This window comes from Corvus moneduloides, chromosome 3 (assembly GCF_009650955.1).
Source record: "Corvus moneduloides isolate bCorMon1 chromosome 3, bCorMon1.pri, whole genome shotgun sequence".
NCBI classification, from domain to species: domain Eukaryota; kingdom Metazoa; phylum Chordata; class Aves; order Passeriformes; family Corvidae; genus Corvus; species Corvus moneduloides.
Genome location: NC_045478.1, coordinates 5,562,444 through 5,587,403, shown reverse-complemented (window position 1 = coordinate 5,587,403; position 24,960 = coordinate 5,562,444). Strand labels below are relative to the sequence as shown.

General features: G+C 42.7%; 1 protein-coding gene across 5 annotated transcripts in view; it reads right to left on the bottom strand.

Moving 5' to 3' along the window:
• Positions 1-24,960, bottom strand: part of RUNX2 (RUNX family transcription factor 2) — a 215,829-nt gene that overhangs the window by 54,220 nt on the left and 136,649 nt on the right. For 3 of the 5 annotated variants that reach the window (XM_032103960.1, XM_032103961.1, XM_032103956.1), the window contains exon 7: positions 8,645-13,526. The exons of the other annotated variants lie outside the window; for them this stretch is intronic. In XM_032103960.1, coding sequence (XP_031959851.1) covers positions 13,048-13,526 — 479 coding nt within the window. In that variant the 3' untranslated portion in view covers positions 8,645-13,047. Of the gene's footprint in view, positions 1-8,644; positions 13,527-24,960 lie in introns of those variants that run through there. 5 annotated transcript variants of the gene reach the window in all.

The following is a 24,960-nucleotide window of genomic DNA, read 5'->3' as shown; positions in this document are numbered from 1 at the left end:
CTAAAGAAATTAACAACTGTCAGCATTGCCACTACTTAATTATCCAGATGACCTTCAAATCCAGAGGCCAAAATTCTTGGTTTTCCTAGGAAACAGAAATCCTTTCTGCACAGAGAATGGGTTTTCCCATGCCAAACCAGAGGCAAATCCCACCTTTTCACTGGCATTCTCTCATCTTCTGTTTTCCTTGGGAGAGCCAATTTGCCCTGACTCACACACAGAGCTCCATAAACACGTCCAGGTACAAGATGCTGATCTGGTCACATGCAAAGAAAGCAAAGATCCCCAAAGCCTAAAGGTGCATTTTCGAGTTCTTCTCCCAGTAAGGAAGCTGGAATTTTATGTTCCCCTTTGAGTATAATGTAATACAACAATAGTGCACAAATACAAATATCAGAAAAATAAAACCCCTCAATAAACTACTGGCCCTAACTTTAAATCTCAGGGAGTTAGCTCCTGACTTAGGGAGATCAGCTTTGAGGACATCTTTGGCCAAACTATTTTCTCTTGGTCATCTGCAGAGTGGGGGATATCCCTTCCAACATCCAGCTTCAGTTTCTGAATTAACAGTCTGTGTAACACTTCTTGTATAGTCTGTGAAGCCTTTTAATGACAATTCAGGCATTAAGTTCCTGCTTTAGGAACGACTTAGCCATTGTCCCTAGCCCTTGACTCACTGGGAGCTATGAGGAGTCATCAGGTGAGAAAGTCAAAAGCCATGGCATTCAAGGCTCTGCTTCTCACTGCTACCTTTGCCTCAAACATCCAGATGGCTTTTATGGCTACAAAAGGAAAACCAGCAGGATTCAATTCTACCATTTATTACCTGAAGCAAGTCATTCTTTTGTATATCCTGCTAATAATGTTTTTTAAACCTTTACTATGAACCTAAAGAGGGCAAAGTAGATTGCACATCTACAGCAGCTGTGGCAGAAAAAAGAAATTCTCAAACTGCACCCCTCCTTTTCCTTTTAATTTGGATTGGTATTGACCTGCTAAGGAGAAATATGTTTACTGACAAAGAATAGGCCTTCTCTGGAAAAATGGCATCACAGCCTTTCAATTCTTTGAAATTTTCCTCATCACAAATATTAACAAATGAGTACATATTTTATGAAGAAATACTGATTTCTTAACACCAGCGGTAAAGCAGCCAAAAACCCTTGGAAGAAAAGCAGTAACTGCATTTTAAGCTATAAAAAAAGCAACTAAATAAACCAGGAACTGCAGGATTCATGGCAAGATCAGCTCCCTTGTTCCATACATACTTTTACCCATTTCTGATACTATTTCCTATTGAATAATATTGACTCAACAAGGCGGCAAATACAGAGGAAAAATCATATTCATACTCACATTCATATCCCATATTTTCCCCAGTGCCTATCTAAAGCATTACACAACTTTTATTAAGTACCCACCCGTTCTGGACCCTTGAGAAGAGAGTGAGTTTAAGAAAACACTCTCAGAAGTGAACTCCTTCTCATTCTGGGAGACAGCTGTAAACTTGGTTACCCCCTTTCTCGTATTGCACGTGGATGTGGGTGTGTTTCTGAGCTTCACATCTTCCGTCTCTGAGGTTTGTTTTCTTATTTGCAGTTGTTGTGGCAAAGAAACACTAAAGAAATGACTTTGACACTTCATTTGCAAGGCCTGAGTTCTGAGGCCGTTCTCATCTTTAGCACCAAACCTTTGCAAATTCAGTATTATCCTTGTCTCTGTTGGGTGCACCTTTTCACGTGTCTCCAGGACCAAGGGTCACCAGCCAGACTGCTACAATTTTGCCTGATTTTGGTCCCCAACCCCATTGTGGGGCTGAAAGGATGCAAGAGAATGGGAGAAGCCCTGCAGGTACCAGTGATGAGGTCAGTTATACAGCTGGGGAAGGGATGGATCCCTTCATGCAGCTCCTTTGGGATTATAATTAAAATACTTTAACATGGCAGTAACTGAAATGCCAAAGGGCCAATAGTGACATTAAATCTGGCAGCAACTTCAGCAAATCTACACTTCCTCAAAGTACAAACTGGATCAGATTTTAGCTTTGCTTTTTGACTGAGTCAAATCTAAGATCTGCACATTGACCCTATGTGTTCAACAACTTCTTGGGGAGCTGGAAGAGAGGGTGCCTTCAGGGCCCTACTACTTTCAATGTAAAGCCAGGATCTGAGCATGGTGATTTGCATCTGAGATGACTTTTTTATGGTGTGCATTAATTTATTCATCTTCACCAGGGTTTCACCCCTCAGCCGCACAGCAATGGATGCAAGTCCCCAGTAACCCCACCCGTACAGACTTGGGGAGGTGTCATCTCCTGCACACCAAGGTCAGTTCAAGTACCAGTGGTTTGTGTTTTCCTGTCTCTTGGTTGTCACACTGCAGATGACCTAAATTATCTCTCTCTATTTTAAATTTTCTCCAGATGGTGAGACATGATACAGGCAGGTGTCTCTAAGCAGGAGAACATGCCCTCACCCATGAGTGGAGGATCCTTTTTCCATCCTTCACCACAGGTGCTGCTGACATAGCATCGGCACTAGGTCTGTCCCTCTGTGCCACACACACCTGGCTTTGTAAATCCACAATAATCAGGTGATGCTGCAGTACATGAACACATTATCTGTTAGTATTTTCTGGCATGGAGGAGCTCATGAGCTGCTCCAGGGCAGATGCCCACAATAAAATGCCAGTCTTGACATGACCATTGCCAGAATAATATACTTTATAAACAAAAGCAGTGCACAGAAAAAATAAAAATGTCCCTGTGCCCTGTAAAATGGAACAATCAAAATGAGTTCCTGGTTGGAAACCTATGAAAGTAGCAGCTGGGGGGATCCTCTTGGTCAGGCAGATACAAGGAGGTTTAAAACAGCACGTACCAAACCTTCCCTCGTTGGCAAGGAAAGGGGTTGCACAAGTTCTTCATAAACATCTTTATCTGCAGTCATTAGGCAGCAATCCTAAACATTGAATGTGTTCTTCCCATCATTTCACAATAGGTTTTTTTCTAGTTTCTAGGAACTGTTTTCAAAGACTGCCACTCAGAAACTGAGAAAAATGTGTGGCCATGATACATAGTCAATTCTTTTTCTTGGGCATTGCCCAATTGCAGAAATACAAAATATCATGTCACTGTGTACTCTACTTTTCTCTAACACTTTTTATCCAGTACCTGTAAGCACATTACAAACATGAGTGATTTTACTATGATTTCAAAGATCCCTGCCCAGAAGGAAAAACAGTTTCTGTGCTGAACATAAGGAAATGAGGATTGAATGAGCAGCGTGAGGAAGGGCACAGGTATCTTCCTTAATGCCCAATACAATGCCTTGTGAAACCCCATTCCCATCTTTATCTAGTACTTTGAATTGATGTCTTCCAGGGAAATAAAAAATACTGAGAACAAAAACAGGGCAGAGGAGAAAGTACAAAAAAAGATGGAACAAAAATGGCATTTTAAACCACTGGCCCCAACTCAGCATGGAACTATTTTCTATTGCAAGGAGCAAGTCAAACAAATTCCTCGTTGAATTGGTATTTTCTATAGCTCCCCAAAAGCTGTGACTTTTGCAGCTCTTTAAAACAGAGGGTGAGATCCCTGCCATCACTGCTCCAAATCCCCGGACAGTGCAGGAATTGCTGCTCCACACATGGCAACCGAGCAGCAAAGGGACAGAAGCACAGGCTGGATTTTCAGTCCCGACTTTAAGATCCAGCTGCCAAGTGGCGTTGCAAAGACAGACCTCTGGAGATTTCTCATAATTTTTTTGGCTTATTTTCCTGGTGTGTTCATCTTAACAGCAATCAGCTGTTTTCCTCACTTTTACAGTATTTGCAGAAGAGACTTTAGCATCTGGCCTGGCTATTATTAAAAGATCAGAGCATCCTGCTCTTTTAGAAGAACATCACTACTGGTAATAAATGGACAAAGATCCTTTGCATCCAGGTTTGTTGAGATCTGTCTGGATTATTTGGGCTTTTTATCCCTTCTGCTGCAGCCTGTCCTTCCTATTTCCTCACGTTTGCCAACCAGCCTCACACATCCTGGAGCAGGGATAAAAACTGTGTTTGCCTGGAAGAAGCTGTCTCAGAGGGTTTGGACGTAGCAGCATCATTTTCAGCTACCAAGGACTTCTTTGGAAATCAAAAAGTAAACAAGCTGTGAGGGGTTGAGCAGCTGCCCTAGTGTTCATGCTTTGATTTTATATTTAATAGTGCCCTAAAGTCACAGCCTGGAGTAATAATCACAGCACCTTTCAGTACCTAAAGGGGCTCTCAGAGAGCTGGAGAGGGACTTTGGGCAAGAGCATGGAGTGACAGGACAAGGGGGAATGGCTTCACACTGCCAGAGGGTGGGGTTAGATGGGATATTAAGAACAGATTCCTTGCTGTGGAACAAGATGATCTTTAAGGTCTCTTCCAACCTGAACCATTCTGTGATTCTATGAATACACCTGAAGGGGAAAGGAGAGGTCGCTAAGCACTGGAGCCCTACAGATGTGCAACAAGATTTTAAACCTTTATTGCACCTTGTGTGCCCAAAGTCAGAGGCAGGGACAAACCAAAACCCTAATGCAGATGCTGGGGAAAAAGTCACCAACTGCACTTTGGAAGGTTGGAGGTAGACATCAGGAGAAGCTTGGAGATAGAATGCTCCACTAAAGCCCTGGCTTTATCTCCATGTTTAGAAGATACCAAGACTTGCTGGGCACAGCCCTGCTGAGAGGACCTGGTGGCTGCGGTCCTGCATCGAGCCTCTCTTGAACCAGGAGACCAACGGAGACTCCTTCACTTCACTCAGCCAGCACTTCAGTGACCCTTCATTGATTACACCCACACTTATGGGTAGGAAAATGCTGCGTCCAAAACCACAGGACTATTAATAGAGGGACTTCAGCTGATCTCTCCTGGCGTAATCACCATCTGAATTTGGCCTCGTGGCAAACATTAATCGCTGGCAAGTTGCTGTGGTGTATCAACGTTAACATGGGTTGTTTGCTTTTCTCTAAGTGTTGGGACATCCCACAAGACCCAGCTGCTCATCCCGAGCGAGCTGCCGGGAGGGAGCAGCCAAGGGCTGCCTCCACGGATTGCAGAGATCTCTGCTTTTCTTCCTGCCCCACCACAAATCCTGAGTAAATCTGTTGAGGCAGCACAACTTGGGCCTTAGCTCCACATTGTTATTTGACCAGATCAGCAGTCCAGAAACTGGGTCATTTTTTCTAAACATGTGGTTTAGAAATGTGCTGTTTCAAAGGACACTATCCAATGGTGTGAGACCAAACACTGGATTTGTAGTAAAAAAAGCTAAACAACAACAACAGCAACAACCAAAGTTCAAAGTTCTCTGTAAACATGGAGCCCATAGGATACCCCGAGAAGGTAGGGAAATAACAAATTCCCTGATCTATATTTAGGGAAACTGAGGCATTAAAAGAGGAGTCCGAAGCTGTCTGGAGAATCACGGATGATGCTGAAATTTCTCAGCTACAGAAGTAAAACTAATTTGTCTCATATTTAGAAGTTCTTACAAATACACCTATAGGGATTTTTTAAACTCCCACACAACTGGAGTAGGGAAATTCATGTCTGCTTGCTATATAGGTAATGCAGTCAACATTCGAAATGCAGGTTGCATCTACACTAAGTAACATATGCAATAAATGTGCACAGGAGTAGCAGGGCAGGCCTGAGAACTTCAATTTTAAATTGTGTAGTACTTCCCAAGTTATTTGTTTGCACTGCATCAGATCACCAGAAGCTTTTGGAAGTTTGGGCTTTGCTCTCTTTCTATCACGTGGTCTTATCTGTTACTGGCACCAACAGTTTCGTATTCCCAGAGGCGTAAATGCTGAGAGTCCCCCCTCCAAAGCCATACAATTATCACAAAGAGTCCTCATGGGAACATCTCCACACATCCCAGACTGACATTACACTAGTAGATCTAAAGGGAAAAGATAATCACAGAAGGCCCGAGCTAAATATTTAATTTCTTGCTTTAAGCTTGTGCTAAAACTTTTCTTCAAGGTGTTGAGTAGAAATGCTCAATGTGCTCCCAGAATTTTATCTGTCACAGTTGTTCCCATCACCTGTCCAAGGATTATGGATTTCTAACAGATTGGTTTATAATTTTTAACCCATCCAACAAATGTTTCTGGTGAATAACGCTTTTGGGCTGTCCTCTGCAATTATTCATCTGAGTGGTGAGTGCCTGAGCTGGACACCCTCACTGCACCCTTACCCAACACATGATCTACTGTGACCCCCCACATGCTGCAGAACATTGGTCATCTGTTAGAGATTTCCCAGAGGAAGAATTTCACCCCAAAACATTAGTACATTTCCTCCTAATCATGCAGAAGGTAACTAGGCAGTTCATGTCAATCCTTGAATATATAACTGAGGCTATTTCCTTCTTTTCCCCAATAAACAGCTTGATGAATGTTTTATTTGGTGTCAGAACAGGGCTTGGTGCTAAACCATAAAGTCAGACCCTGCTGCTTCTCACCCCCACCTCTCCCAAAGAGCTTGTTTTAGGCACAAAAAAGGCTGATTTAGGCCTGTGGCTGCTCTGAGCCTTTCCAGTGCTGCTCACAGCCACAGGAAATTAAAAAGTTAAAACCGAGGCCAGCAGGGAGAGGCAGTGTAGGACTGCATGGGACCAGCAAGCCCAGACTCCAGTGATCCAGAGTTGATGTTCAACCCTCACAAACCAAACCCAAGAAGCTATTTATTGACACCAAAAGATGGGGAAAACAACAGTCACCACCCCTTGCAGGAAACATATCTAACTGTAGTCTCCTAAAGTAGTTTGAGTTTTATCTACCCCCACCACTCCACGTCTCTGTACAGGGCTGTCCTCCATGTTCACCACTGGTGGTCACTTTGCCTCCAGAGTGGTTGATTTTTTTGCTAAGGTGAAAGAGTTACCTTCTTAAGCTGCAGGGTAAATGAATCAAAAAATCAAAAAAAACATCCCCCGAATGAAGTTCAGTGGGAACTACTGTACTGAATCAGAGGGATGGTTTAGCTGTATCAGCCCTTGTGCTGACCATGTCTGCTGTAGATATCCCAGAGAAATGTGCAGAAACCAATAAAAATTGATCTTTAAGGTCTCTTTCAACCCAAACCATTCTAAGATTACATGAAAAGAGAGATCACTGTGACCCCTCAAGAACCTGCCTATGTATGAATTTAATCTCGTCCAACCTCTTTATTCAGATTTCATTTAGCTGAATATGTGTTCTCCATACATTCACACAAGCAGTTTTTATCTCAGACAACATCCTGTAGCAGGCAGCTCCCAGCCTGCCTCACAAGGCCATGGGATAATTTGGAAAGGATAATGAGAGGCCTCCAGATAAACCTCCTGCTCAAGCAGCCTCAACTTGGAGATCAGATCAGGTTGTTCCATGCTTTACCAGTTGGGTCCTGTAAATCTTCCGGAACAGAAGTGCCACAATCTCCCATGGCCCCTGTTCCAGCACTTCACCATATAAAATGGAGAAAATTTTTTTATTTCCATTGATGAGAATATGGATTAAGTGACCCTAAAAGCAAGACTATAATGAGGGTGCCTCTGGGCTCTGAGTAGCTGAGACAGGTTAATCTGTGTGCCAGAGGGCAGCAGAAATTCTTAGCACTAATGCTTGTAGCATGAGTCCCCCACAAAACAATTTCTATAGTAACTACACCACAGAGCATTGGTTGGTTTGCTTGGTTCCTCACTGTTGGATCAAGCTTCCCTACAATCAGGACTCAGATTTTGAGCTGGAATGAAAGACTCCTCAAGCTTTAACCACCACACAAGAAATGTGTAGATCCATGATAAAGCCAACAAGATCTCACAAAATCAGTATCAGTGACATTTAAACTTCAGAGCCAAAGGTTTCTCAAAACAATCAGAACCTCACACCTCTCTGTGCTACTATTTCACAGACTCAAGAAATAGCTAAAAAGGATAAGAACTTACTATGAAACCAGGCACAAGCTTGCAAACAACCCCTGTCCTCTCTTCCTGCAGACAGCCTTGGGTGAACTTAACCTCACCTTCATTAGCTGCATCTCCTCCTACACCTGACACTAAGCTGGAGGAAAAAGCAAAGACTGACTCCCTCAGTCCCCTCCCAATCCATATATCTTTTGCTGTTTGAAAACTATTCTCGCCTCAGGCCATGCAAATCACAAGATTATCTGTAACTGCATTCCTCAGGTCTGACCAGGAAGAGGTGGGGACAGTTCAACCCCCATCATGAAAAAGCATCATAAATCCCAATCCCTCCCTCCCAATTTAGAAATCTATCCAAGTTTTCCCTGGGAATGTCCCAGCTAAAGCCAGTTGTTTGGTTCCTGAATTAACGAAATAGCAAGATGAACAGAGCAGTTTGCACACTAAGAAACACAGGTTTCAATAATTTGCAGACTCAGGAAAAGAAGTGACATTTGAGATCGGATTTAGAAGGTGTCTTTCACCACCCAACGGCCTGGAAGCTTGCTTTTTATATTTAGTTGAAAACTCAAGTGTTGCAGAAATTGATGGGTAAGCCACAGATGGGCCAGTCCCATGTCCTACCATGTGCTCGCTTTACCCTGCCTGGTGCCAAGAGGAGACAAGGAAGAAAAAGAAGCATAGAAGAACATTAACAAAAAAAAAAAGCCATTTTATTGAAAATGAAATTAAAACTTCAAATTAATATTACAATCATGAGAAAATGCCAAACAATTCAATTTACAGTTGCAACATACAATACAAATAGTCCCTTTGAAGTTGAAGTAAACTCATCCACAATCATCGTCTGTGGCATAAAGCAGAGTGTGTTTGTACAATATGTGCATGAAAAGCAAATCTTGGGTGACAGCATTTGAAAAAATAAAAAATTAAAGCTTGTATTTACACAAAATGCTACAAATATTTTGTTCCAGCGGAAATTCAAGATTGGTAAAGCATATTTAACAATAAAAAAAAAATTGGAATGTCACTCATATTACCTAAAGTTACTGTAAAAGTATGGTCTTGGCTGATATACTTAAAAGTACTGCATTAAAAAAAAAGCAAAGAGTTATCTGTAAACATGGAAGTAAACGAACATCTAAAAAAAGTTCTCAGAAAATGTTAAACTGAAATGCATTCTATTTAAAAACAACAAGAAATTCAGGGGGGCAGAGAATGGGGCTTCTTTGAGCTCATGGCTGATCCAGGTTCAATTATTGCTTTTGCTCATGGCTTGCTGCTGCTGCAGCCCAGCACAGGGCTGAGCCTTGCTTTGCTCAGGGTGAAAGTGCAAAATTCTCCCCTCTCCAGATGGTACTTGTGGAAACTGGCAAATCTTTGCTCAGGGGACTTCTGGCAACAAAGGTTCAATGCTAAGAAAGATGCAGCAGCTGGGCTTTTAAAGGAATTGATAAACACCACGTGAGTGATGCTGTCGGATAAAAAATTTGCTTTACTCTTCTGTCCCAACCCACTGCACCTGATCTGGTTACCCTTAGGAGGAGGGAGAGGAGGATTTAATCCTCCATTCAGCAAAAGGGACATTGTGCCTGTTGTGCTGGAAGTAAGTCTTTGGTAGGATAAGAGAGCTGGAAGGTAAAAAAGGCTATTTTTTTCTTTAAATCTATGACCAGTGCCGAAGATTGCCACTGCCCGAAGGGAAGGGCTGTCGTACCTTTGAGAAAATTCCATTCTGCAATGCCAAGCACCTCACAAAAGCTCAGATAAATTGATATGATTCACTGCATAGCACCGGTTGGGTCTGACTATCTGATTCAAGAGTATTTCCAAGTGAACTCAAAAGCATTTTCTGAAAGCTTTGATGAGCCTCTCTGCCTCAGCCTGTACGACTCCCTCCATGACCAGCCTGATGTACTGGGACAGATTTTCTGAAGGCACCAGGAGGGTTCAGGAGCATGGGGGTCTACTGAAAGTCAAGGGGCTGGTGCTCCTCTGTCCACAGGTACTTAGAAATCCTTTCCTCCTTATCTCAAGCAGGCAGAGCCAGGTCAGACGAGGGCATGGATTGACTGGATCAGGCACGTGCGCCTCGACTGGGCGGAGAAAACATTTTCAACGTTTGTCCCTAAAGGTCCAGTTGAAAAACCACGGGGACACAAACAGAGCCCTGTTTTGGTATTGGGCAAAACAAAAGTCTGGTCTGTGCTGGATTTATCCAGAAACAAAAACCAAGTGCTTGAATTTTACAACAAAGTCTAAAGGAAAAGAAAAAAGAAAATCTGGGTTGCTGCCTGCAGCCACTCTTAACAACATTTCAACACAAAAGCACCCTAAAAATTACTTAATATGCATACAGTAAACCTTAAAAAGCCCTTCTCAGCAATAACAAATAATGTACAAATATAGTACCTTTTATTAAATAGGAAACAGCTTGCACTGGCAGTACATCTCTTTTTCTCTTGCTTACTAAACAAAAAACAAAACTGAAATGTGTAACCAGACACTGGCTTTTTAAGTGCTGCTGAGACTAACAAACATTACTTTACAGTTACAAATAAATGGACAGTGGTATGCTTCAAGCTACCACAAACCAACAATAAATAGAATCAATTACAGCTTCCATCTTTGAAGGAAAACTAAGTATTAGAAGAAAAACAAAGTGTCTTACTTATACTTTAAGCATACTTGGTATACAACCTTTAGAAGGCTAAGACTTTATTAATTTATTATTTTTAAGAGCACGTCATCACGCAGATTGGAGAGATGTACCATGCTAATGGCAGCTCGTTTAACAGCTTCGCTGTTAACGAGCAGTGAGGGTGGTGTCCGGCTCTGTGTGGCTGTGCCCAACATTGATTTACTGCCATGCTTGGAGGTAGCCAAAGATCACCCAAGGAGCAGCTTGGAGGAGGCTGCAGACAGTGGTGACTGAGGGAATGGAAGGAAGGAGCTTTGGCCAAGCCCACAGGCACGTGCTGAACATCCCACTAAGCCAGGCTTAACACCTGCCTGGGGAGAGCATGGGGAGGATGGCTCAGCTCCCACCACATCCAGCAGATGCTATGTTACCTCCCTGCTTGCCATGGCAGCCCTGGGCTGGGCAAAACTGGGGCCTCTCTGGGGGGTAGTTTGGCCACAGACAGGTTGGGGTTTGTGTGCAACCTGCTCTCCTTGTATCACACCTGGGAGCCCCAGGGTGGCTTTGAAGGTGAGTTTATGTCTTCAGCGTGGGCAGAGGTGAGTTTTGCAGCCCTTGTGCTTGTTTCTCTAACACAGCAACAGCCACATCAGCTTTAGAGCCACCACCGCATCCGCATGGCTCCCGCATTTAATGCTAATGGGTGGTGACTCGCTACCAGGCAGTTTCTGTCTCAAGTTTGAAACCTTTTAATTCCACCAAGTGGGCTGAAATTGCAAGGGGAGGGGAAAATGTTTCACCATTTCTCCCTTAATCCCATTTCTGAGATATTTAACACGTCATCATTTGCAAAATACGGGCTTTGAAATGGTTTTGATTTTTCTTTGGGAAAAAAAAAAACCCTGTCGACATCCAAATTATGCTGTCAAAATAGACTATTTTAAAAATGAATCTTTTCAAATTTTGAAGTTCTGAGAAAAATCCTTGGAGAAGAAGAAATTAGGGGAAGGGTGGAAAGTATTTCATCCTTCCTACCATTTTTCCAGTGTCTCCACAACTACTGATTAAAAGGCAAGACTGTGTTGAAGGCAACCAGACAGCTAATAAAAATATTTTAAACACAATATTTCCTTCATAAGTTATATAAAAAGATCCTACATCCAAAATCATTTGATGTGGATGCATTTGGGTTGGGTTTGTTGTTTTTAAGTCACATTGTAAACTGGTTCACACTGGAACTGCTTTTCAGAGTTCAGGGTAAAGGTCTGAGGTTTACACTATTGCAGAAATGTAAAAAGTAAAAAAAAAAAAATAAAACAAAAAACACTTTTAGAGACCGAAGTCAATATATCATTACATTAAAAAACGTTTAAAGGGTCCAGATGTCATTAAATAATTATAAATATTCTTTTAAAGTTATATGATGATTCATGTTAGCAAGCAACCTCAAATTTTACACATTTATAATTTAAAAAAAAATAAAAAAAGAACATAGCCGAACACAAATACTATGTATACCATTTTGGCTCTAGTAATATATATTGCCATTCTCATATTTTGCATAAGTAATAACATTTTGTTTTTTTGTTTCTCAAGGTTTTGGTTGTTATTTTTGGTTTTTGGCTAATCGAAGGCAAAACGAACGGATACAAAAGCAAAAAGAAAACCCCGGGGTTGGCTCACCTAACTTGAAAACTCATTCTCTTTAAGAACCCAAAAACAAACCAAAAAAGCAATGAACACAGAGAAATTCCAACCATTATCCGCAGCAAGGCTCGGACAGAATATTTTGGGACAGCTGTTTTCATCTGAATGGATCATAGCAAAATGGAAGCAACTTGCTCTTTGTTTTCCTTTTTATGTGCGCCAATACAAACCAGGTGAATTGCACTACAGGTGTGGAGAGGGTCCCATACGTTGTATGATTGCAACTGTATCTGGAGTTCATGGTTAGTTTTAGTTTTTTATTAAAATAAAAGGGAATGCAGCCTTTGCCTTGCATCACCATGTTTCTCCTGATAGCCGGGGAGTCCGTTCTCTCCTCGTTGGCAAAAGTACTCACTAGTTATTACAAAACTCTAGGAAAAAAAAAAAGAAGGAAAGAATTCCAAAAAAAAAAAAGAGGGGGTGATTTTTGTGTGTGTGTGTGTGTGTGTATGTGTGTGTGTGTAGAAAGTACATTTTAAATATAAAACAAGGTAAAATGGTTCCAAGGGGAAAAAAAAAAGAAAATATGTGCTTTGATTCACATAATCTGAAACATGGGTTGTGGTGTGTTGGTAACTCTTGTGTTATTTATGGCCATTATCATCCCATCTACACAGTTGCACATATTGGTAAAATCTGGTGTTTTTAAAAAAAATAAAACAAAAACCAGGCACTTCGTAGTTAGTCGACCGTTTGGTGGTTTGGTTTTTTTTTTTGGCTTGCGGAGGTTGGGCCGGCTACGGAAGAAATCTCAGTACGGCCTCCAAACAGACTCATCCATCCTGCCACTAGAATTCAAGACGGTTGGGGAGCTGCTGTGGCTGCCATCCGCCTCCACCCCGTCACTCTGGGTGGGCAAGTTAGGGTTTAGCAGCGTGCTGCCGTTGGACGTGGTGGTGCACGGCGGGAGCATCCTGGAAGGGGAGCGGTCCCCTCCCGGCACCATGGGGAACTGGTATGATCCTGATGAAGTGCCATAGTAGAGATATGGAGTGCTGCTGGTCTGGAAAGGTCCACTTTGGTTTTGGGAAGAGCCGGGGTAGGGTGGTGGTAGGTAGGTGTGGTAGTGAGTGGTTGCGGACATACCCAGTGACATGCCTGAGGTGACTGGCGGTGTATAGGTAAAGGTGGCTGGATAGTGCATTCGTGGGTTGGAGAAGCGGCTCTCAGTGAGGGATGAAATGCTTGTGAACTGCCTGGGATCTGAAAATGGGCCCAGCTCTGAAGCACCTAAAAAATTATAACAAAAGACGGGGGAAAACAATTCTGTAAATACCATTTTTTGTATCACGTGACGATAGAATTTTATTTTTCTAAGATAACCCACTTCTTTTGGCCCCCAAGAGAACAGCAGATCATATCAAGCAATACATTGCAAGGAACAGTGTTATACATCTATCTTTTAGAAGCGCTGGGCCAAACTCATCCCTGGTCTAACTCCACTGATGCCAATGGAGGGAGCAGCATTGCCAACCTGAAGTGTTCAAAGGTCATGAGTCAGGTTAGGAAAAAAAAAAATCTCAAAAATCAAGAGATTGAAAAAGAGCCAAAAAAACAAAGGGGAAAAAAGATGTCTAAAATCAAGAGAGTAAAAAAGAGCCAAAAAAAGAAAGGTGGACTTGGAGTTGATTTGCCTTCCAGTTTCAGAGTTTTGAGGGTTGTGTGTCTCTGTTTTTTTTCTAGAGCCTCTTGAGAAACTCAGGACTGGTTGCACATGAAAGCTGAGATTCCCACCTCAGCACAGGCTGTCAGGAGCTGGGATTTCCAGAAAAGCAGAAATCTCTGTGCAACTTGTAATAAATCTCCAAGAGCTGGCAACATCGAGTTAACTGCACCACTGACACCAGGGGAGTTACACTGGGGGAGACTAAGACCCACTTCTTGCCTTAAATCAATTTATTTAGGTGAGAATCCACTCAGCTGATTCCTTTGGCTAAAAAAAACTGTTTGCTCATCCGAAGGACGGACAAGGCCATTGAGCTGATAGCAAAGATGCAGATTTTACTCTTCAGAGCAGTCGATGGAAAATTACAAGCCCAACACTCTTTTGGCCATTGAAAAAGAATTTGTTTTCATACGTAGTCTCTGCAGTCTGGTTGAAAAAAAAAAGACCACACAGTTTATGACTACTGTGAACGTCTGGATGGTAACGCTATGAATTGGAGTCTAACGCAAAACAGGGATGGGTAAACTCATTTTGCCTAATTTCTAATCCCACATCAAACACCCAAAGCTTTGGAGCAGAACTGGAAAGCAAACCTTAGCTTGGTGATGTGCTTAGGAGACTGTGGGATGGACAGGAGCAGAAGACAAAATCTTATACTGAGAGCCAGAAGAGTGGAAAACAAAGAGGGTGTGGGAAAAGGACAGGGGAAAAGAGGGAAAGCCTAATGAAGAAGTACAGAGTAGGAGGAGGCAAACGCGATGGCCAGTATGCATCAGACACATATACAGATATTTATAGAGAGCTGGAAAGAGCAAGGTATAAATAAAAGGGGAAAATTATGAAATCAAATGGACCCTCCCTGCACTTCCCAGCTGACACTCCTACAGCTTTACAGCCCTTCAGATCCAAGGGTTCACTCACCTCTTTGTCAGTCTGCTGAACCTGACTTTAGGGAAAATACGGCATCTTCTAGATGCCAAACTGACGTGCTAAACACTGAAACACACTGTGTATCCTCAGTTTAAGACGAAGCAATGATTTTCCTTGCAGACAGGCTTCAGATCTGACCTGCTGACATTGCTGTGTAAAAGGAAGGTCTCTCCAGCCCTTCTGTTCCTTGTCCACTCTGCTATAAGCAACAGACTCAACAGCCCCTGCCACCTTGTCTGGCACATTTTGGGATTTAGATCACTATTCTCGCTTGTTCTCCCAGGTCAGTGAACTCATGCCTACAATGATATCTAAAAGCAGCAGCAGGGCAAAGCTCAGGCACAGTTTGGGTTCAGGCTGGAGGACCTGGGCCACACCCAGTCAAGCCTCCAAATCAGCCTGAAACCTAGGGGTTATAATACTCCATCTCTACCAATATTGAGCACAGAGCTTTAAGTGGGCAGTAAAAGCCCATTCTAAACTCTGATGACAATGTGATTACTATTGTCTTTATCTGGGACTGAATCAGTGACCTACAGGTGAATGGGTCTGTCTCCATCATCAACCCCTCCAACCGCAGCACCCTGGAATGTAATATAACTTGTACCTTTACAGCAAACACTCTACTGCTTAATGCAACTTCTTTCATTCCCAACTGCAAACAATAGCCAGAGGCAATACCACCCAGATTCAAAGCTGTAATTTTGGAACACTATCCTTTATATTGTGAACAGGTCTGATATATATCTGGAAATATAAGGTTAGAACATAATTTCCCCAGCTGCTCAAAATACTGACTTTCAATCTGCTACTGCTTATTCTCTCTTTTTTTTTTTATTTATTGTTATTGCAACTCTCTCAGCATGAACAGAGTTGCTCTTAGTTTACCCTGATAGAAGCTAAACAAGACTTTTACAATCAAAGGTGGAATTGATGTCAGCGTAAGGGTGTAGAAGAATATTGGTATTTTCAGTTTCTTTGCAACCAATATTTTTTCCTTAATACAAAGCTCTCCACACAGTTTTACACATTAAAAGGCAATCTCCCTTTCAGAGCTAGATCCAAATATTATCTGCATGGGTGCTGCCAAGAGATCATGTCTGTGTGGAATGACTGGGAATATGCACACCACACATAGGCAACTCAAATGTGGGGCTGCAGATCTCCTTATGTACCCTAGTAAATCCACACTCATTTGTTTTTGCTGTTGCTTGTAAAGCACAATCCTATTTACCCAAAGGCCAAACAACCATAACCCTGTCTTATCTCACTCATGGCTGTGCCTGCACAGCTCCTGCACACTCACTTCTTCAACTCCCCTTTTGCCCAAGTGCCTTTTGCTGTCTCCATAACTCCCTGCACACGGCTGTGATTTGTTCCCAGCCTTATTGGATCTCCATTGTGTAAAAATATTTTTAAAGATCAGAAAAAGTTCCCTGAGATGCCTGTTCTAAAGTCTCATTTCTAAGGGAAACGTACTAAAAAGTCAGCTCTAAACCTCAGCTTCTTGCCACCCTCAGTGCTGTTCAATCTTGCTGATGCATTTTCACCCTCCTCCTCCTCCTTTCTCTGTGCTACCTCCTTATGTTAAGGTTGATTTTGGTTCTAACTTGGAAATCCCAGATGCCTGTTCATTTATACATGTTTAGCTCTGTGCTGGGCTGGGAAGATAAATAGTCCTATATTCCATAAATAGTCCTATATTCCCCTATAGTCCACGTATGGCACCCATCTTGTATATCTAGCAGTGCACAAACAGTGATGTGGATCAGCAATATAGTAACATGACAGTGCAAGTATACAATTAATTATATAATAATTATAATATTATAATAATTTATTTATTCCTCTCCCCAGGAGGATTAAAAAATTATGCTAATTTTTCCTCTGTCAGAGCAAGAAAACCATTTGCATCTGTGAATTCCCACTCTCGCGATAGCTCGCACTAAATGGGTGAAGCACAGACCCTCTGCCTTATGTTGTGGCCACCACATTGCAAGACAACACTTGTATAAAGAGAAGAGACTTTATTTTGTGCCACCAGAAAGAGAGACATGCCAAAGAGCACAGTAAGTGGTCTTCTCCCATGTAGTCTCATCAGCTGACTGGGCTTAACAATAACAAATAAAATTTTAAAAGGTGTATTTTTGAAAAAAACCAAAACACTTTACATCTGAATGAGTCCAGGTTAAACTATTTTTAAATTTTCCAGGTAGATTCCTCCCTAACATAGCCCAGCACTCCAGTTTTCTGAGACCTATATGTTTAGAACAGAAAAGTGGTCGTGTTAATATGCCAATATATATGCTAACATCCCAGATTCAAGAATACTGCTCCAGTGTGTTTCATATTTAGAATAAGAACAATTAAAATTCCATGTGGTTTCACTTATTTTGATGCAGAAGCCTCATTAAAAACCCTAGATCTGGGCATTTGCCAGCAGCCAGCTCAAATAATTTTGCATTTGTGCTTAAAACCCAATTTTACCTGTTGCAGCTTTGCAGCTCTACCATTTACAGCTGCTTGTGTGCCATGATCATTTCTCTTTTGCAGTTTACAGATGCCAGCTAGTGCCAATTAATGCTCAGGTCTCAATCGATAAGCTGTGCTTGTGGTTTGCAGAAAATCAGGCAACAAATTTCTGTCAGGTTTACAGCACTTTGGCCAATTGTTCCCAATTATTAAAGAGCATAATGTACTGTGGACAGATTAACTCCTTGTAGGTACAGCCAGCTGACATCTACTTTAAAGAGTTACAGGATATTTTTTATAGCTTAAAAATATTGCAATTTGTTTCGTTATTTAATGCTGTAACATTAACAAAAAAAGTCCCCTTGGCTTATTGCATATGTTTCATAGGGAAATTTCTAGCCCATCAAGTCAATGCAGAATTGTTTGATGCATGAAACCAGAGTGATGCTGTATTCACTGAACAGGCTGTCTCAAGGAAATTCAGCAACTTAAATTTATTTACCAGTAGCTAAATGATTCCCTTGTGTTTTGGGGAACTTCAGTGTTAAGACATTTGCTGTAGTCGAAACTAGATTTGGTGGGGTTTTGTTCAACAGTTCAATTCAAGCTGGGACATTGTACTAATTGACCTATTAAAATTGTTTTTTCCTTCCCCAACATCTATGTCTCTGAATTATAAGTGCAGCCTGGATTACTTACAGCTGATAATATCGCCTTGGATGAAACATGCCACACACTTCACATGATGAGATGATTTCAGTCTCTTACAGCTTTGCCAAACTTCAAACGTTCTGGCTCAAATTGTCCATGCTGGGCGCCTGTCTCAGGCTAAATTTTGATTTATGCATTTAGTTGTTTTTAAAATTTCAGCTGAAATTCTTCTGCTGGGAAAAATATATTGTTTTACCAATCTTAAACTCTGAGGAGCCTTCCTTTGAAAAGCTGTACCAGTTCCATGCTTTGAAGTAAGGACTTGAACTTTGGAATAGGAGTGGTTTTTGTGTGAGAGATGTTGCCATGAAAATCCAGCCAAATATGAACAAATCATAAGCACTCTGACTAAAAATGGGCAGAAGAGTCTGTGGCCCTACAAAGACACTTGTCTAGAGACTAGAATGAAATCCAGGAGTCACAAATCCTAGCATTTTTTGTGCAAGCATTGCTGAAACACAGGGACATTGCCACCTGTCCCCAAGCCAGCCTAAAAAAGGATCAGTCCATCGATGGCTCCATTCTTTGGGATGGCAGAGCCTGAGCGAAAGGAGACCATGTGGGTGTTCATATAATATTGCAAAGTAAAATTTGGGAACATGGGGTTATTTGGGGTTTGGTATTTTTAGAAATCTGAGAAACTATAAACACAACCAGAGGCAAACAAGGGGATATTATTAAGGTTACCATGTGAAGAGTGAGAAACTTTGGAAACACCAGCATTCAAGTTATTTCTCCAAATGCACTATGACAAAGCATTCAGCTACACAAGATGCTACTCCTTTCTTATTAACCTGCCCAAGCTGGCCACCTCAGGAGATATATCCGAGTTGAGGAATAGAGAAGACCATTGTCTGTACATCCCCCAGATCCACTGCTCCAAGAAATCAGAAGGGGTGAAGTGAGCAAGGTGAGAGAGACCTAATTATTTTATATGGATTTTATATGTATTTGTGCCACATGGCTCCTACATGACTCAATTGAAATGTCTCCAAATCCCATTTTCACTTCCCTCATTTTCTGTGTGCAGCAAAGATGTTGGCTTCTGATTTGCACGTGTGCTAAATACTCCCAGCTGCAGCTGAAGCCAATGGGATCACAGGTCTGAACATAAGGCTACAGACAGAACAGAAATTGTGCTGTAGGTGACACAGAGACGGTGCACTGAACGACACGAGACCTTAGGGTCAGTCTCATTTCTCTTTCTAAAGTGGATCCTTTTTTTTTTGGGATATTGCACTGCAGTGAACTGTACACAAATGCTATGGCAGAAATATTAGAGCAAAGCCAAGCAAGAAATTAAGGATTCCTTCTTCAGAGCAGCACTTAATGCTCTGCAATAAGCAAGGCCTGAGGAAATGTAAAGAACAAGAAGCAAAATATTGAAGAGCTGCTCATTAAGTTAGCACTGTCCATCCTGTGCACTGAATGAGACAGGAATCCCGTGGGAAAAGTATCATGTGATCCTGTAATTAAAATTTGTAATATAATGCATAAGCAGAATGAGGCTGATTTAAAGTTGCACAGGCAATGTTAGTACTGAGATTTTCTAATTTCTGAGCTCCTGGTTTCGCCAGTCTTAAGGATTCTTTGCAGTGTGTTTTAATGGGGGGGTGATTATTTTCTAGCTGGATCTCTTTGGGTTTTCCCCCAGCATCCTTCTGTATCAGGGGGACAGTGTTACTTAGCTCTTCATTTTGTTAAATTCTTGTTCCCTGTGTCTGCTAATAAGTGTTTATTGAATCACACACAGCATGATCTTTCTGCTTTCTTCCAGGCAAGCCTTTGGCTGTCCAAAGCTGCTGTTCCACCTTCCCTCTGTATGCCACTGTAGAATGGAGCCTGGGACAGCAATTCCTAGGGATCCCAAAACACCTCCTCCTGTATCTAATCCTCACTGTAGATATTAAGTCCTGATCCCACAACCTGCGCCGGTGCTGGCGCTCAGCTTCGGGCCGGACCTCAGGGACATTCCTCCCACACATCTAGCAGTGAGTGTCTACGTGCTGGGAGGGCCACGCAGCACCACAGAAATAATGCACTGGGTTTCTCCCTCTCTGGTTTACTTTCCGGATGAGCATGTGTCATCTGGATGTTTGGAACAATTTATCATAGATAATGGTATGTTTTGAAATGGTCTTTTCCCTCCCTTTAGTTCAGAAGAAAAGAAAAAGTAAAAAAGCATTTGACATTATTTTTTTTTCTCACCCCCGCCCCAGCTCACCCCAAGAAGGTCTCCCGGCAAACAATAGCTGCAGAAAAGGCGTGAACTGGTGCCCCCTCCTCTTTTCTTCACCTCAACAAGGTGTTAACTTCAAGGCCTAGCTGGGACCATTTAAACTGCAACATTATTAAGCACAGCAGTCTCACAAAAGTCAGAGGGAGGAAGGAACACTTTAACCCTTTCAGAGCCTTACACACAACAGGCAAGACCATAATTCCAGTGCATCCCTTCTCACAGTCCCTCAGTACCCCAGTTCACACGATAAACTGCACACTGGTGCCTCCTGGTATTTAGGTAACAGGTCTTTGGCACCTAAAATACCACGGATTAATTTGCAGATAGATGTTTTCACTGAATTTATGGCACTGCACCTAAGCCCTTTGCTGGGAGAAACACCCCATAAATAACATAGTTAGCAGTGACCATTAAAGTAACAGTCATGCAAATAAAGGAGAGCATTTCTCAAGCAGAGATATTATATTGCTTAACAGCAAAATTGGGGTCTCTTTGCATTTCTTCAGCCCGGGCTCTGTCATTACCTGTCCTGCTCCCTCAATCGGACTTTTCTGCTGCATTAAGCTGCTTTCCTTCTAAGGCACTGAGGTCTTGCTGGGTGACATTACACGCTGAAACACAAGTGGCTGCTCACCGCACCCCCGGAGACAGCTCATCTAAAATTTAGGGAATATCAACAGGTAGAAAAATGTAGCAACCAACCCCTCCTAGATGGACTGTTGGGAACAGAAATGAAGCTGTGGAAGCTTCAGCCATCACAGTCTCATTTATAGACGTTGCCTCACTTATACAGGATTCATAATCTTTCCTAATGAGAACCACAGGAGGGGGACAAATGGTCACATTACAGAAATAGGTCCTGGGCTGGTGGTTATGACCTGCCACCCGTGGATGCCTGTTGATCTGGTGTGATGGGGAGCCTCTGAACTTCTCAGCCTTTGCTATCTTATCTCAGTGACTCCAGTCTGGAGCTGTCATGGGTGATAGGGGTGGAAAGGAACTGGCAGTGTATCAAAAGCCCCCTGCTTGTTTAAAGTCTCAGGCCATCTACGAGCTACATGGGAACCAAAAAGTAAGTAAAGTTTCCTGGAAATAAGTCCAGGAGCTCTGCAACACCACATGGCACAAATACACACACGGGAGCGCAGTGCTCTCCCTTCACTTTTCCCCAACTTTTCCTGCTTGAATTTTAGCTGTCACTGCTTTTCGCCAGCCGAAAGGCATCAGCAGGAACACTTGAGGCTTTTCTTGGAGAGCAACCTCAAACTTTTGTATACAGCAAGGGGGTGAAACCGCAGGGCTGCGGAGCAGGCACGGTGATGGTGAGCAGAGGGGCAGGAATCCTGAATAAATCCAGTGAATGGGAAGATAATATACATCATGGCTCACAGGCTACTTTATTCCTTCTTTTGCTTTTTTTTCTTCTTTTCAGAAAAATGTGCCTTAACTGTCCAGTATAAATATTTGTTTCCAATGTTGTCATGAATTGTACTTTTCCACTGCATGCTACTAACTCAGAAATACCATCTGATCCTCAAGCAGACACAAAGGAACTATGTTTTGCAGGGACAGGGAAGGGGGGAAGCCCTTGGCATTGCTCTGTTATTTCACCCTTTAAACCCTTCCTTTTCCCTCCCCATCCAAATTCTCCTTTCGCATCTCATTCAGCTAATGGACATCTCTCCCGAGGACAGAGGATTCCTTGCTGGTTCTTGATTGAGAGTTTTTAAGAAGCCGGGAAGGAAGATATTCTTTGAAACTGGATCTACTGTAGGATGGGAGCCAGCACACAGGACACCGTGTCTTTCAGAGAGGGCCACACACAGTGCCACTCCAGTCATATGACTTCTCTGTCACATCCTGAAGCCATTTCCAGCTCGTGTGCGAGTTTGTACTCCCATTTAGAAAAGGATGGGATATATTGGGAACACACATATGGAAACACTTTCAGGGAATCAGTTTCCATGAAATCCATAATAAGCCAAGTGGCTTCAGATGTGGCAGTGTGCCTCAGATTAGCCAAAAAAAAAAAAAAAAAAAAGAAAAGAAAAAAAAAGGGAAAAAAAAAGAGAGGGGAAAAAGAAGGAAAATTCTACCCTTTCAGTCCTTGTTTCAGTTTCAAGGGAGAAAAAAAAGAAAAAAAAGAAAATTAAAACCAACTAATGACTTATGGCTACCAAAACAGAGGGTCACAAAATAATACAAGAGCACTCCTCCTCCCCCAACTAAGGACACTGCTATCAGCATTCCTGCAGCTCCCAGAAAGCTCTTCTGGCATCTGCCAAGCTCACATGGGATCGGCAGAGCCATGGCCCTGCCTGTGCCAGCCTGTGTGGGTTGGGCAGGTGCCCACTGTCTGGTAACCTGTGCGAGCAATTTTTTCCTTCCCTTACAAATTTTCCTTCCTTTCCTTTCCTTCCTGCTCTTCCAAAAACTGCAACTTGGTGCTAAACTGTCCATTTAGTAAATCTCCCAGAAAATGCTGGATTCAGGAGGGGATGGGGTTGGCTGTACCCAGGCCATACTAAAAGCAGGGTCTATGGTGGGATGGTGTATTTGGTTTGCCAGGCGGTGGATATCACCTGCCTGCTGTGCTTGGAACTAGAACTCAGGAGCAACTCCCAGGTGCCCTCACTGATGGGTACCAAAGATCAGGAACAATCCTGAACAGCACAGAAAAGGACTGGAGGCCACCTCAGTGCCAGGCAGGAGGGAAGAACCCAGCTCATCTGAGCTACTGTGGTGCTGGAATAATCTTTGCATGGCTGAGGAAGTGGGAAGAAGTACGGATCAAGTGGCAGGAGTTCAAATGGGAACTGGAGAGATGCTATGTGCATCTCTGCGACAGCTACCTGCCTTTTTATCACGGGAAAATAACCAGGAATTTGGCTGCTAATTGGGGCTGTATCCTACAAACCCTGCTTTTCCTGACAAACAAATGACTCCACAAATTGTCCCTCTGTTTCCAATAGGGTTATTTGTGGTAGGAGGGACCACCCAACATGAGAGGATCAGGCCCTCCACTCCCTCACTCTGCCGCTTGCTTCAACCTTCCACAGCCAAATCTGAGCACAAAAAAAGACCCACGAACTGCAAAGGCTTTTCCTCACTGCTGCTGGAAAAGCCCTGGACTAGAACGGCTGTGGAAAGGTCTCGTGTGCTATTAATACGATGCTCCTCCTGGCTTCCGCTGCCGAAATGGGGATTTGCCATTTCTTTCTCAGGCTGGCTCTTTCCACTCAAGTCCCGGCACAGTAACTAACTGAAAACTTCTGCATCAAGGAGAAGGTCTCTTTTAAAGTTTGGCTTGGCTTTGCTTTCAAAGGGTTGTCTGTATATTTTAGAATATGTAGAACTTGCCTTTGATTTAAACCTCGCTCTTAACAATAGACAAGAGACTATTTCTCTACTGAGCGATTTAAACAAAAACAAACATATTTTGGTTACTCGGCCTTGTTCTCAAAACACTCTGTTTTCTTTTTTTCCCAGAGAAAAATCAAACCCTACAAATCGTTGCACTTCTGGCCAAAAAAACTTAAATTCACAAATGTAGATAATCCATTTTTTTTTCCCTGAACAATATTGTACACAGAGAAAGAAGAGCACCTCCCCCGCCCCCAGACATCCATAAAACATGAAACCCCCTCATCTAAACAATTAAAACCATACTTTTCTCCTCCAAAATAATGTCTCCCTTCAAAGAACATTTTCAGCCTTGGTCCCTGTCCACAAGCAGGGCCATGATGTTGATTTTTAATCCTCCCCGGCACGAAGTCCCGTGTCCCCAGAGGGTAAACAGCCGCACCTCGTCCTGCGGAGGCAGCGGAAAGCGCTGCTTGTGTTCGGAGCCGGGGCTGTGCAGGAGCAGCCGCTCCGACGGGATGAGGGCACTTGGCCCATGGAACTTCTGACTACTGGAGAAAGAAGAGGGGAGATACCAGGGTGGCATTTCCATCTTAGGTTAAGGATTTTAGCAGCAGGCGCAACAATGCTGTTGGAGTGAAAGCAGCGGAAAATAACTCACCCAGCGATGGCCAGAGTTTTTTCCCTTACAGTGAGAACACGTTTCCCCCAAGTAACACAAACAATAGTAACATTGGGCCCTGTGATAAAATGGTCAAACATGTCAGCGTGACTCAAGACCCGCTGTCCAAGGAAATTTGAGGAGGCTCAGGGTGAGAGGGAGCCCTGTGGGGAGAGCCATGGATGAACACCAAGCCAAATTCTGCTCCCATGTCATGGGGCAGAGTGAGAACAGCTCGGGGATGTCACAACCCTTGGCCTGGCAGGAGTGAAGCTGTGGCTCTCAAGCCACAGAGCAGGACTTACCACCATCACTGTGAGCTTCAGGAAGATGGAGGAAAACCTTGCACAGAACTGCTGGGTTGTTTTCACTGGAGCTCCTGCTCTCATAGCTAAGAGTCAAAAATACTGAGTGGTGTAAAGACCTACAGAGGTTTTCAGTGCATGGATTTAGGCTCTCAGTGCCTGTTTATATATCAAGCTGCCACAAAATTCAGAACACAGCTAAACATAGCTGTAAAGCAGGGCTAGAGGCACTGTGTCCCTTCTTATATTCACTTTAGCAACTCACAATTTTCAATCTAATTTAATAAAAGCTGTGTAAATCCCTCTGTATATTTTTT